The 13,513-nt window shown below is 35.4% G+C and overlaps 2 protein-coding genes across 2 annotated transcripts in view; one reads left to right on the top strand and one right to left on the bottom strand.

Annotated features, from left to right (window-relative positions):
- The window catches only part of ggh (gamma-glutamyl hydrolase (conjugase, folylpolygammaglutamyl hydrolase)), a 4,051-nt gene extending 611 nt beyond the window's left edge, over positions 1-3,440 (top strand). Inside the window, exons 3-9 of the mRNA XM_016540858.1 lie at positions 542-592; positions 675-759; positions 1,174-1,312; positions 1,580-1,686; positions 2,364-2,454; positions 2,769-2,903; positions 3,056-3,440. Coding sequence (XP_016396344.1) covers positions 542-592; positions 675-759; positions 1,174-1,312; positions 1,580-1,686; positions 2,364-2,454; positions 2,769-2,903; positions 3,056-3,177 — 730 coding nt within the window. The 3' untranslated portion in view covers positions 3,178-3,440. The remainder of the gene's footprint in view (positions 1-541; positions 593-674; positions 760-1,173; positions 1,313-1,579; positions 1,687-2,363; positions 2,455-2,768; positions 2,904-3,055) is intronic.
- An 85-nt stretch (positions 3,441-3,525) lies between these two features.
- Positions 3,526-13,513, bottom strand: part of unm_hu7910 (un-named hu7910) — a 64,354-nt gene continuing 54,366 nt past the window's right edge. Inside the window, exons 5-17 of the mRNA XM_016540852.1 lie at positions 11,640-11,675; positions 11,327-11,539; positions 10,987-11,072; positions 10,769-10,855; positions 10,494-10,644; positions 10,228-10,364; positions 10,045-10,143; positions 9,856-9,945; positions 9,626-9,763; positions 7,926-8,061; positions 7,213-7,304; positions 6,927-7,060; positions 3,526-4,315 (exon numbers count right to left, since the gene is read on the bottom strand). Coding sequence (XP_016396338.1) covers positions 4,165-4,315; positions 6,927-7,060; positions 7,213-7,304; positions 7,926-8,061; positions 9,626-9,763; positions 9,856-9,945; positions 10,045-10,143; positions 10,228-10,364; positions 10,494-10,644; positions 10,769-10,855; positions 10,987-11,072; positions 11,327-11,539; positions 11,640-11,675 — 1,550 coding nt within the window. The 3' untranslated portion in view covers positions 3,526-4,164. The remainder of the gene's footprint in view (positions 4,316-6,926; positions 7,061-7,212; positions 7,305-7,925; positions 8,062-9,625; positions 9,764-9,855; positions 9,946-10,044; positions 10,144-10,227; positions 10,365-10,493; positions 10,645-10,768; positions 10,856-10,986; positions 11,073-11,326; positions 11,540-11,639; positions 11,676-13,513) is intronic.

Genomic DNA, 13,513 nt, shown 5'->3' with positions numbered 1-13,513 from the left:
AAGAAAGAACTTGAGTAGCTGGTTCAGGTGTGGTTAATTGGGGTTGGAGCTAAACTCTTCAGGACACCGGCCCTCCAGGACCGAGTTTGGGCACCCCTGCTATAGAGAAAATGCCTTCACTGTAAACATGCAGGGTTTATTTATTTAAAATGAGAAACAGTGTTTTTTCTCCTTGTCCACTTGCAGCATAAACATCGAGTTCGTAGTGGCTTACTAGCGTACTACATACTGCCTAGAATTTTGTGAAAGTAGAAGCAATATGGAATGTGAAACATAACTGTCATTCATACATAGTATTTTTTTATTTTTATTATTATTATTATTTTTAGTACGTAAAAATGGACTACAACTTAGCCATGTCTTAAAGTTTATAAACAAGGTTACATAGCTCTGCGTTAAATAATGAATGAATAAAGCAGCATAAAGAGCCCTCTGCTCTCTATCCACCTCATTTTTCAACGTGGAAGTAAGCCTTTTTTTGTGAATGTGCAAGACTGCAATTTTCACAAAATTACAACTTATTTTTAAAAAATGTCTTTAGGATAAATAAGTCTGATGATGAGTACAGAAAGCTCTTCAAATCCATAAATGGGTAAGTAAAGTATTTTTATAATTATAGCAGTGAATACAATAAGGGTTGAATAACATTTGTGACACCTTTTCTCTCTCTCTAGAGTCCTTTTTCCTGGAGGTGGAGTCAGTTTAGAATCATCTGGCTATTCCAAAGCAGCTGGCATTTTCTACAGACTTGCTCTTGAGGTTTGTGTACAAATGGTCCATTTGGTACAATTATTCAGCATGACAATGTATCCAAAGTACATTAACATAACATTAAGCAACACTTGAGCAGCATTGATAGTTAGGTAAAATAGAAATGAGTTAAACATTGTGAAATAAAGTACAATTTTAAATGGAGCTGCAGAGGTCAGACTTTGGGTTTATAGTCAATTTTGTTATTTGTGTGTATGAGCTATAAAAGAGGGCTGGTAAAACTTTTAACCCCTGAGCAATGGACAAATTCATGAAAAGTCATAATGATCTTCATTTTACACACATATACACTGCATTTTGTTGTTTGGCATTCCTCTTACTTATGTTGGTGTAAGAGGAATACAATATGTTGGTGTAATTTAATTTTCCAGCCAATTTATAGATATGTTTGTGTGTTAACAGGCCAATTCAAATGGTGATTATTTCCCTGTATGGGGAACCTGTTTAGGATTTGAACTTCTCACATTGCTAACAAGCGGGAAGTTGCTGTTGTCCCACACCAACACTAGTGGTATTGCCTTGCCACTGAACTTCACAGACGGTAAAGCCATGTTTTATAACAATTAACTGTAAAATCAAATATATTTACATAATGGTTAATGCAAGTGATATTGTCAGCTTAATTCCAGTCACAAATTTCACAAAAATGGACTATTAGCTTGGTACTCTGTGATGTAACATGTAATTATCATTGTGCCACTGCAGTGCAGCTAGTATAAATTTCTCAAATAAGTGAACATATTTTAAGAATAAGCGTCGTAGTCATCATAGATGTATAAATATTATTCATTTATCTAATGCTGTTTAGATGTTAGAGACAGTAGACTGTTCAAAGATTTTCCTGAAGATCTTATGAAATCACTGGAAACAGAACCGCTCACAGAGAACTCTCATCAGTGGAGTCTTACTACAGAGGTAGAGTAGCAAATATTACTATCACCATTCAACAACTATTTATTGAAATCAATTGTTGTTTTCATTACTACTTTGTTACTACTAGATGCTTGTTTTAAAATACATTGATCTTGCCATGAAAATAGGCATAGATGCTGGTATGGCAAAAAAAAAAAAAAGTCTCTTGATTCCTGCTTTATAATAAAATGTATAAACAAGTGATTAAATTAACGTTATTAAAATAGAAATGATTAACAAGTTAGTGTTACATTTTTATTAAACTTTTAATTTAATATTGTATGCTTTACTGGTAACCAGTTGTACACAACAGGAAAAGAATACACCTTCAAATCTTAGAAAACAATGTCTAATACATTTGATTGTTTGGAATGTATTCACTGAATGTAGTAATAGTTTATCACTTTACAGTATCACCAGACATTATTTAGTATACAGTATACACGCCAATGCACAACATCATGTCTGTGATAGAAATTTGGTCAATTTGGTGAAATGTTTTAGTTCTCACAGGGAAATATATTCAATATTGCAATATTAATATGATGCATGGCAATGTTCATTTTAAAGGGTAATGTACAAAAAAAAAAAGAACATATCACATGTAATGGATTTAATGTATATTTTTGTTTTTTTGCTGGATGAAATAAAATGAGGCATTTTCAAACTTTTAAATCTAGAACTTTACCAAGAGTGAGACCCTGAAAAAGTTCTACAGAGTTTTAAGTACCAACACAGATGGACAAAATGAGTTTGTGTCCACAATGGAAGGTAAGTGATGATGATAATCAGATGGATTGATAGAGGAAACATATAGACCAGGGGTCACCAAACTCGGTCCTGGAGGGCCGGTGTCCTGCAGAGTTTAGCTCCAACCCTAATCAAACACACCTGAACCAGCTAATCAAGCTCTTACTAGACGTACTTGAAACTTCCTGGCAGGTGTGTTGAGGCGAGTTGGAGCTAAACTCTGTAGGACACCGGCCCTCCAGGACCGAGTTTGGTGACCCCTGATATAGACTGTGCTTTCTGCCTCTTTCTATTGAGCAACCTTGTCATTGTACTGTTTTTATGCATACCCTCAGCATATGATTTCCCTATCTACGCTACTCAATGGCATCCAGAGAAAAATGCTTTTGAGTGGACTCGGCCCTATATTCCCCACACACCTTCAGCCATTAAGACCACATTCTACATGGCTTACTTTTTTGTGAATGAAGGTATGGTTAATAATAATACTACTACTGAGCAACATACAATGTGTTTTTATTAGCTCCTAATTAAATTTGATTCCTTTAATGCAATGAATTAACAAATTAAGAAGTTAGACCTTCACAGAGTAACCGTTCTCCTCATTTTGTTGCTTTTACAGCGAGGAAAAGTTTTCACAGCTTTCCTAGTACAGCGGAAGAGGAAAAAGCTTTGATCTATAACTACAAACCTGAATACACTGGACCTCAAAGTGCATTTGAACAGATCTATTTTTTTGATTAGATGAATTCTTTAAATGTACTGATGTCTTCATTAGTGTTTTTTTCTCTTTTTAATTGTTATAATTGAGATAAATTATTACTATTGTTCTTTTCAGACATATCAAAATTGAATACTTCCCAAACGATACAAAGAACAAACATTTTCACATGATGAAATTATGTAAACTAACATGTATACAAAAATCATGTAGAATTTGTAGTGTTAATAAAATGTGTGCTTGCAGTGAATCTGAAGAAAACATATCCACATCACATTTCACAAAACGTTACACTTGACCTTAATAGAATAGTTTCCAAGGTTGGAAAAGGCACAAAGTGATTTTTTTTTATGGCTGTGCACTCATCTCTTATAGCTAACACATCTGCTCATTTATGTATTCACCTGGACACACATTATATAAAGTAACCCACAACATACAGTGCAATGTTCAATCATATTTCTATAAAAAGTGACTGAGGTCTCCTTTTTTTCCAGAAAGAAAGAGCAAATGCAACTCATTCTCTAATATTCTAATCTCTTCATTGGTCCCGTAACATGCATCTCATTGTACTGTTATTTTACTAAAGGTAACCTTTCAGTCTAACCGAAGATATAAATCTCAAAATGTATGTTTTAATCCTTATTGTATCTTTCATTTTACTGTTTACTGTTGAGCCCTAAAACATGCTTCTGAAACATGATTACAAATCGTATTTGCTTTACCAGAATTAAGATATTGAATATTAGGTGAACTGTCTTTTTAAAACCCTTGAACTTCTAAATCCATCCTTTATGTTTTTCAAAAATCACACTTATAATATTTACAACTATCAGCATGATTGTTTTTTATAAGACTTATACATTCACATTGCCTTGTAATCAGTACCCACAGGACAGCACAATAGATATTTGTGATTTATGAAATCTGTGATTGGCTAAGGACAGTAAATCGGTCACGCCGATTGGCGGTTGACCTACTTTTCAAAACTCCGTTTTTGAACAAATCGTCTATATTGGTGACAGAGTCTGCCTCTGTAATTGGGTGAGTTCTGGATGCCAGACATCCACAATAAAGATGAGTCTGTAGCTTTCTGCTTCCTGCCAGACTTCATGCTCGAACGAGTCATCAAATATTAACACTTTTCCTTCTTCCCACTCCCTGAAAGACAATCAACATTCACTGAATACATTTTTAAATAATAAAAGCCATGCCACACATGAATTCCAAAAATAAATCAATAAAAATGAAATAAACCAAATATCAAAGTTCTTCAACTCGCCAATTTTTTATTTACATTTGATGCTTGTCAAGTGTTCATTTAAAACCCTGTAACCAACTAGTTGGAGTGGAAATGGAGCTGCCAATAGTGAAACATTTTAAAAGCTTTGTAGTTAATGCAGTTTTAATCAATGTGTGTAAACTTGTGTTTCTATGATTTAACTGACCTGGTTTGGTTTGTACAACGAATCCTGCATCCCTTAGAAGGAATGACAAGGCCTAGATGCATTCGTAGACGACAGTTGGTGGGACCAGTGTGAGGCCATACATGAGTACCAGTTTGCATTACTGAAAACTTGATCTAAAAGAGGAACATTTAAATGAGTAGGCAACTGTGAATAAGCAACAGTTCATAAACAGAAATAAGCATTGTAAAAAGGAGACATGGTGAAGCTAAATTAAATGTACAGCTAGGCAAGTGTGTACAACTGTAATTGATTTCTGGTGACTGACCTGGCCTCTTTTGCAGCTAGTGGCCTCTGGGTAACTTTCCAGCAAAGCACAGGTTTTAGGGACATGGCGACATGAAGCAGCAACCTTTCGACCTGAGAAAGAGTAAAACTTGCATACACATTGCGTTTTCCCCAAAAGTGTCTCAATATTACATATTAAAAAAACAACAACAGTAACACCACCCAAGACTTTAGAATATTCAAAGAAATCCACACTAGGTTGCTAAATGAAGTGACTCTGTTTTAACTTGTAGTTGAAAAACCATGTGGATTACATGTAAAATGATTTTCTCATTTAAATAATTTTGTGCTCACCAATGGTTTTCTGAATAAAGGTGTGGTCTTAATTGCAGAGGAACTTTACAATCAAAAAAGGTTAAGATGTATTAAGAACTGCTCACAAAGAAGTCACTTTTAAATTAAGCAGGGTTTTGTTGGTCAATGCTGTGAATTCACCCCTGATCGCACAGATTCCTAATGGATTTGCGATGCAAAATTTTGCAGAGCAACGGTAAATGTGACTGCACCTTAAAAAAAGCAAGAACCACTAAAAACAAAATCCTGGGTTAGGCGTTAACATCCCTGTGACCCTACATAGGACAAGCTGTTGGGAAACAGGTGGATGGATGCATATCCAGTGCAATTATATAAGGAATTTGTTGGTAAAACTAAGGTACATGCTGGTGGATATTATACATTAATTATACATTTTACCCTGCTGCCACAGTGTAAACTGGCCCCAGTCTCCTGTCTCTCTCAGATTTTCATCTTCAGGCAAGAACTGTCCACTGGTGCCATCTAACACTGACAGTGCTTCATCTCTAATGGTCAACCAGTTACGTTCCAACATCTGTAAAGACATATGAACACAATGAAAGCAAAGCAGAGAGACAAGCATACAAAGTGCACTTCCTTCACAGTTAAAGTGTTGAATAATTATAGGGGCAGTTGTGGCCTAATGGTTAGGGAGTCAGACTAATAACCCGAAGGTTGCAGGTTTGATTTTCAATATCGGCAGGAAATGTAGATGGGGACAGAGCTCTCTTTCACACTCAAGAAGCATGCCAAACAATGTGTAATAGATCTCCACTGGGGATTTCAGGAGAAGATGCTGTTAATGTGAATTTTAATCAGTGTTTATCAATATGACTATGTTTTTGGCTTAATTTAATGTGAAATAGCGATTATACACTACCAGTCAAACGTTTTTGAACAGTGACATTTCCGGACTCTGGCCTTCACCTGAGACGCTCGACAGCCACAAACGCTCTCGAGAGCCACGGATCCAGATCAGACGATGAGAGACAGAGTCCAGCTGAGAGAGATCAGCTCTGTTCAGGGCTAGAGTCCTGTTATTGCGCTCTTCACATTCGTTTCGCATTTACCCTCACATTAAATATAATTACTACAACGCCATTGAGAGCCATTAAGGGACTCAACCATGACTCTTTTTGACTGTCGGGCCAGAGCCCAGAATAGCGAGCATTAATATAAGAGATATCTACCAAAAAAAGTATAGCATTCATCATATCTTCTGCTATTGGCAGTGGAGACTTTTACATCTGTCATGTGAACACACAACTATTATTCTGTACATTTACACTAACGCTCAAAAGATTGTTTGTATGTTTTTTTTTTTTTTAAAGAAGTCTCTTCTACCAACCAAGCATGCATTTATTTGATCCAAAGTACAGAAAAAACAGTGCAATTTTGAAATATTTTTTACTATTTAAAATAACTGTTTTCTATTGAACAGTGACATTTTTTTATGTGCTGAATACATTTTTAAATAATAAAAGCCATGCCACACATGAATTCCAAAAATAAATCAATAAAAATGAAATAAACCAAATATCAAAGTTCTTCAACTCGCCAATTTTTTATTTACATTTGATGCTTGTCAAGTGTTCATTTAAAACCCTGTAACCAACTAGTTGGAGTGGAAATGGAGCTGCCAATAGTGAAACATTTTAAAAGCTTTGTAGTTAATGCAGTTTTAATCAATGTGTGTAAACTTGTGTTTCTATGATTTAACTGACCTGGTTTGGTTTGTACAACGAATCCTGCATCCCTTAGAAGGAATGACAAGGCCTAGATGCATTCGTAGACGACAGTTGGTGGGACCAGTGTGAGGCCATACATGAGTACCAGTTTGCATTACTGAAAACTTGATCTAAAAGAGGAACATTTAAATGAGTAGGCAACTGTGAATAAGCAACAGTTCATAAACAGAAATAAGCATTGTAAAAAGGAGACATGGTGAAGCTAAATTAAATGTACAGCTAGGCAAGTGTGTACAACTGTAATTGATTTCTGGTGACTGACCTGGCCTCTTTTGCAGCTAGTGGCCTCTGGGTAACGTTCCAGCAAAGCACAGGTTTTAGGGACATGGCGACATGAAGCAGCAACCTTTCGACCTGAGAAAGAGTAAAACTTGCATACACATTGCGTTTTCCCCAAAAGTGTCTCAATATTACATATTAAAAAAACAACAACAGTAACACCACCCAAGACTTTAGAATATTCAAAGAAATCCACACTAGGTTGCTAAATGAAGTGACTCTGTTTTAACTTGTAGTTGAAAAACCATGTGGATTACATGTAAAATGATTTTCTCATTTAAATAATTTTGTGCTCACCAATGGTTTTCTGAATAAAGGTGTGGTCTTAATTGCAGAGGAACTTTACAATCAAAAAAGGTTAAGATGTATTAAGAACTGCTCACAAAGAAGTCACTTTTAAATTAAGCAGGGTTTTGTTGGTCAATGCTGTGAATTCACCCCTGATCGCACAGATTCCTAATGGATTTGCGATGCAAAATTTTGCAGAGCAACGGTAAATGTGACTGCACCTTAAAAAAAGCAAGAACCACTAAAAACAAAATCCTGGGTTAGGCGTTAACATCCCTGTGACCCTACATAGGACAAGCTGTTGGGAAACAGGTGGATGGATGCATATCCAGTGCAATTATATAAGGAATTTGTTGGTAAAACTAAGGTACATGCTGGTGGATATTATACATTAATTATACATTTTACCCTGCTGCCACAGTGTAAACTGGCCCCAGTCTCCTGTCTCTCTCAGATTTTCATCTTCAGGCAAGAACTGTCCACTGGTGCCATCTAACACTGACAGTGCTTCATCTCTAATGGTCAACCAGTTACGTTCCAACATCTGTAAAGACATATGAACACAATGAAAGCAAAGCAGAGAGACAAGCATACAAAGTGCACTTCCTTCACAGTTAAAGTGTTGAATAATTATAGGGGCAGTTGTGGCCTAATGGTTAGGGAGTCAGACTAATAACCCGAAGGTTGCAGGTTTGATTTTCAATATCGGCAGGAAATGTAGATGGGGACAGAGCTCTCTTTCACACTCAACAAACAATGTAAACAATGTGTAATAGATCTCCACTGGGGATTTCAGGAGAAGATGCTGTTAATGTGAATTGTTTATCAATTTTATCAATATGACTATGTTTTTGGCTTAATTTAATGTGAAATAGCGATTATACACTACCAGTCAAACGTTTTTGAACAGTGACATTTTTTGTACCAAGCATGCATTTATTTGATCCAAAGTACAGAAAAAACAGTGCAATTTTGAAATATTTTTTACTATTTAAAATAACTGTTTTCTATTGAACAGTGACATTTTTTTATGTGTTTTTTTTTTTAAAGAAGTCTCTTCTGCTCACCAAGCATGCATTTATTTGATCCAAAGTACAGAAAAAACAGTGCAATTTTGAAATATTTTTTACTATTTAAAATAACTTTTCTATTTGAATATATTTGAAAATGTATTTTATTCCTGTGATTTCAAAGCAAAATGTTTGGCATCATTACTCCAGTCACATGATCCTTCAGAAATCATTCTAATATTCTGATTTGCTGCTCAAAAAACATTTATCATTATCATTATTATTATGATGTTGCATTTTTCAGGTTTCTTTGATTAATAGAAAGTTCAGAAGAACTGCATTTATCTGAAATAGAAATCTTTTGTAGCATTATAAATGCTACAATTTAAAGCATCCTTGTTAAATAAAAGCATTAATTTATATTCAAATTATTAAATTATATTCAATAGAAAGCAGTTATTTTAAATAGTAAAAATATTCCACAATATTACTGCTTTTGCTGTATTTTGGATCAAATAAATGCAGGCTTGGTGAGCAGAAGAGAATTCTTTAAAAAACATTAAACATCTTACTGTTCAAAAACTTTTGACTGGTAGTGTATGTGTGTTATAAATGTGTAGTTACATACAGTATAAGACTGGAACAGAACTGGGGTGGGGGGCTTTTAATGCATTAAGTTAAAAGATGTTTGACATTGTGTCTTGAGACACTACACTTCTGGTTTAGACAGTGTTGACAACTGTTGCAGTTCGGTCTGCAGGAAGTGCCGATTAACAGTAACAAAACAATTTAACACATGCTATTTGATGGTTAACACAAATGTTTTTTTGTTTTTTTTGAAGATGCAGTTGCTAAGGTGCTCCCAGTGGGTTTTAGTGGCAAGGGAATCATTTTAGTTTTTTATTTTTAATAAATTTGCAAAGATGTTAAAAACCAGTTTTTTGCTTTACCATTATGGTGTATGGAGTGTAGATTGATGTGGAAAAAAAAGTCATTTAAAGCAGTTTAACATAAGGCAGCAACATAACAAAACGTGAAAAAAATGAATACTTTCGCAAGGCACCTTATATATATATATATATATATATTAGTCTTTACCTTGACTAAAACTGTATATCCAGTCTCTTCAGCCGTCCACCAAGGTTGAGCACGAAGCCCTGGGACATTATACAGAGATCTCTGCCATACAGAGGCAAAGTGACCTCGCCGATGTCCAGCCTCATACCAGTCATAGGCCTAAACACATGCAAAAAAAAACCCCCACCAAATTTACTTTTTTTTTCTCTGTAAACTTCCTTTTAATAATCTTACTCTTACTTTCATCTTACACTCTTGTCTCCTGTTCTCTGTAAAGCATCCCCGAGATGAAAGTAAAATCTTCCGTCATCAGTTCCTGGCTCTCCAGTCTCCAAACCCTCCTAAGCACACACAAAGAAGAAGAAAATATTTAATTACTTGTATGTGTGTGTGAGTGGAAGTATATGTTGTATATTTCTGTTCATAAAAATCAGAATTACCCTGAGGTACGGTATGCTCTCTGCAATCTTGTTTTCGGATTTAAGTATGAACCCATAATGCACTTTAGCAAATCCATCATGTGGGGCACGAGCTAAAACCTGAAGAGGAATTTCAAAAAAGGGGAAATTAGTTATCCACATCAAATTGGTAAACATAATAACAACATAATAGCGATATCTTACCTCCTCATATATTCGTTTTGCACTCTTGTTGTCACCCAGAAGCAGATGTGCCACTCCCAAGTCATTCTTTAAGCTGACGTCTTCTGGGAATATCTGAACTAGCTTCTCCAAAGTAGCCAAAGATCCCCTTGTACGACCTGAACGGGAACATGACAAAGGAATATCTTTTGGGAATGTTCTCATATTGTTATGGACAACAAACAATTATTATTTTACAACAGTCAATGAGAAGTCACCATAATTATATAGCTACATTACTTGTATACCTAAGAACTGTTGTCTGTCTGCACGTCTCTTTAATGTGGCTTTGATGAGGTCAGGTGGTACGTCTGGGAGATCGGCTACTTCTCTGTACGAGTTCACTGCCTTCAGCAGCATCTCATTACTGCGCATTTTCTCTGCCAAATCATCTTCTGCCTGGACACATATCACACTTCTCAGAAAAAACTATTTTGTTGAGGATTTTCTACTGAAGCAAAATAATGAGAGTGACCATCATGTGATGTAAACAGTAATGTTAACTTTAATGATTATATGTTACCTGGGCTTTACCATATCGGCATCTTGGACTTTGTGGGAACTTCTGGACAAGAGCTTCAAAAGCATGGAGAGATTCCTCAATTTTCCCCTGAAAAAAACAAGACGACTTTTTTTTTTAATATATAATTTTTAAAAATACTATGCCAAATTTTTACAAAAAAACATTTTATTCTTCCAGTAACATAATAAAAACTATTTTTTTACAGTATAGAATCTTACCTTCTTGCGTAATTTCTCTGCAGCGTTGATCTCAGATTTGATTGTTTTGTCAAATTTATTAAGAAGTTTTGGTTTCTTCTTTTTGGCTGTAAAATAATTCACCACAGCATTAGACTTACAGTAACTTAAAATAACTTAATCAATCAAAGAAGTGCATAATGTCTATTAGTATAGTGTTTTTCACAACAAGTATCTGTAAAGTATTTCAAAGCAGTCCAATTAAAAAAAAAAAATTTGGTTGATTTCCCCTGAGAAGGGTGCTGACTGTGGTTGTGTGGTGCTATTAGAACATGGTTCTGTTTGTTTAAACAGAACAACATTAAAAGCAAGCTCAACATACCTTCTTTTTCTTCTTTGGACTCTACTGAGGGTTCTTCTGTAAATTCTGTTGTCTCAGTAATTGATTCAGGTGTGGAGACTGATGTAGGCACAGGTTGAGTTGCAGGTGGCAACTCTGGTGAAATTTGGTTTGCAGGTCTTGATTCCTCTGTTGTGAACTCTAATGAAGGTTCAGCATCGTATGTAGACCCATGTGGAGAGTGTGATATGGATTCTTTACAGGACACATATAGTGTACTTTAACATAAATATAATACAAAAAGTACACATTACATAAACCATACATAAGTATTATAGTAAAATATTTATCTTACCTTTGTTTTCACCAGGTAGAGATTCTTCATGTAACTCTGAAATGCCACAAATGACAACAAAAATTGAAAGAAAGAAAGAAGTTTAGCAAAATACTGCATATTCATATTCATGCATATTGATATACTCAGGAACCCTAAGGGCTAGAAACAAAATGAAAACTAATTTCTTCATTTCCAGTTTCATTTCAGTCTTTTCCATCATATTTGATTTGTCAAAGATTATTAAATAGTCTAGATTTTTTATTTTTCATGAACTGACCTTTATCTTCATCTCGCAACATCCAAACTTTACAAAACTCAAAACATAGATGCATAAAAATGACTCCTACAACTGGGGGTGCAAAAACATGTCGAACAGGAGCCAATCAAACTTCAGTAGCTTAGAACTTCAAATCTAAATGGCTGACTGATATGATATTTGGCAAATATGCAGGAGGAGTCTAGATTAAGATGTATATTACATTTGGTGAGAATCAGTCACAAGGTGGCATTGTAATAAGAATACTGACATCCAATAAGTCTAGAACCGTAATGGTCAAATTTAGTCTCTCTTTTGATTCCTTCAGTGTCCCCAAATCAGTTGATCATGTGTATTCCACATATTCGACATAAAAAAACTTTTCCATCATTTAAAGTTACCTACTTTTTAAATTAACTTACTTTTTCAAACTCACTCTAGGCTGTATGTTTGAGTTCAACATAGAGGCACTCGGAATAATTATTTGTGAAGATGTGGGCTAACAGCAATATATAGGCTACTGTATATTAATTAAATAAATAAATAAATAAAAATCTACCATTTCTACCAAAGGAAACAGCAGGGGCCTCATTTAAAAAATGTTGTGCAGAAACCATCCTAAATTTGATCTGAGATCATCTCTCATATATTCGTAAGTGATTCATAGAATGAACGTATACACAGAAAATGCACGCACGCCTCTCTTTCAGATGTGAAACCATGAATTGCAAATGATCTTGAACTTGCATGCAACTAACTAAGGGCCAGTTTTACTAACAGCTTGCGCCAGCGCAAACCGTCTTTTGGCGTAAAAATAGTACTGTCAGGTTTTACTAAAGATGCGGAGTGACGAATTAGCGCTGAAAAGGTATGGACACCTTTACGCCTGACCTTATGGAGTATGCATTTGTAGGAGGTTCCCTTTCAGACGCAAAAATTATGGAAGGAGAGTATTCAAATGAATCATGCAACACGTTTCACTAGCATTTGCGCTCGTCAAATTACTGGTATTTGCAGTTTTGCACCATTATTTAACGCCTAAAAAAAGCATGTCAAACTATTTTGTGCTTGAAATGGCTGCAATTTTTTGCTAGGAGGAGGCACCGCAGAGATGAGAGAGTGCGTGGTAGAAGGGAGAGGATTTTTTCCACAAGTAATTTATTTGGAATGCAAGAAGAACACGAAAATATCATTTGCCAAGCCATGTTATTTTTAATTTGCTTCAGGAAATAAAAGACGACTTGGAACCCTCAACTAGGAGTCACACAATACCAGGGCTGCGTTCAACCCCGACAAAAACGGTGCAAAACGTTTTTTAAACGGAAACGGTGGTGCGTTGAACACCCTGTTCTGATGACGCAAGAGTTGCAACTATGGCAGCTGAGAAGGCCATTCTTTGTGTTCTTTTTGAAGAATTTTCGGAGCCTGATGAAATCGGTATAAATACGTGTTTAATACTGCAAAATTCGCTCGATTGCCCTTGCCGTCCAGAATAAAAGAGAACATCCCAATCAAATGAAGGGATTTGTGGAAACTGTGGTTCCTAATATTGTGATCCAACATTTGCCTCGCATTGCATTTCAGGATGAAAAGACAAACATTTCAGGTGAAGGATAATCCACTTCTTACCTCCGAG

Source organism: Sinocyclocheilus rhinocerous, unplaced genomic scaffold (assembly GCF_001515625.1).
Source record: "Sinocyclocheilus rhinocerous isolate Xijiao unplaced genomic scaffold, SAMN03320098_v1.1 scaffold36, whole genome shotgun sequence".
Lineage (NCBI taxonomy): Eukaryota > Metazoa > Chordata > Actinopteri > Cypriniformes > Cyprinidae > Sinocyclocheilus > Sinocyclocheilus rhinocerous.
Note: the sequence above shows the minus strand (reverse complement) of the source record. Positions and strands in the feature narration are given on the sequence as shown.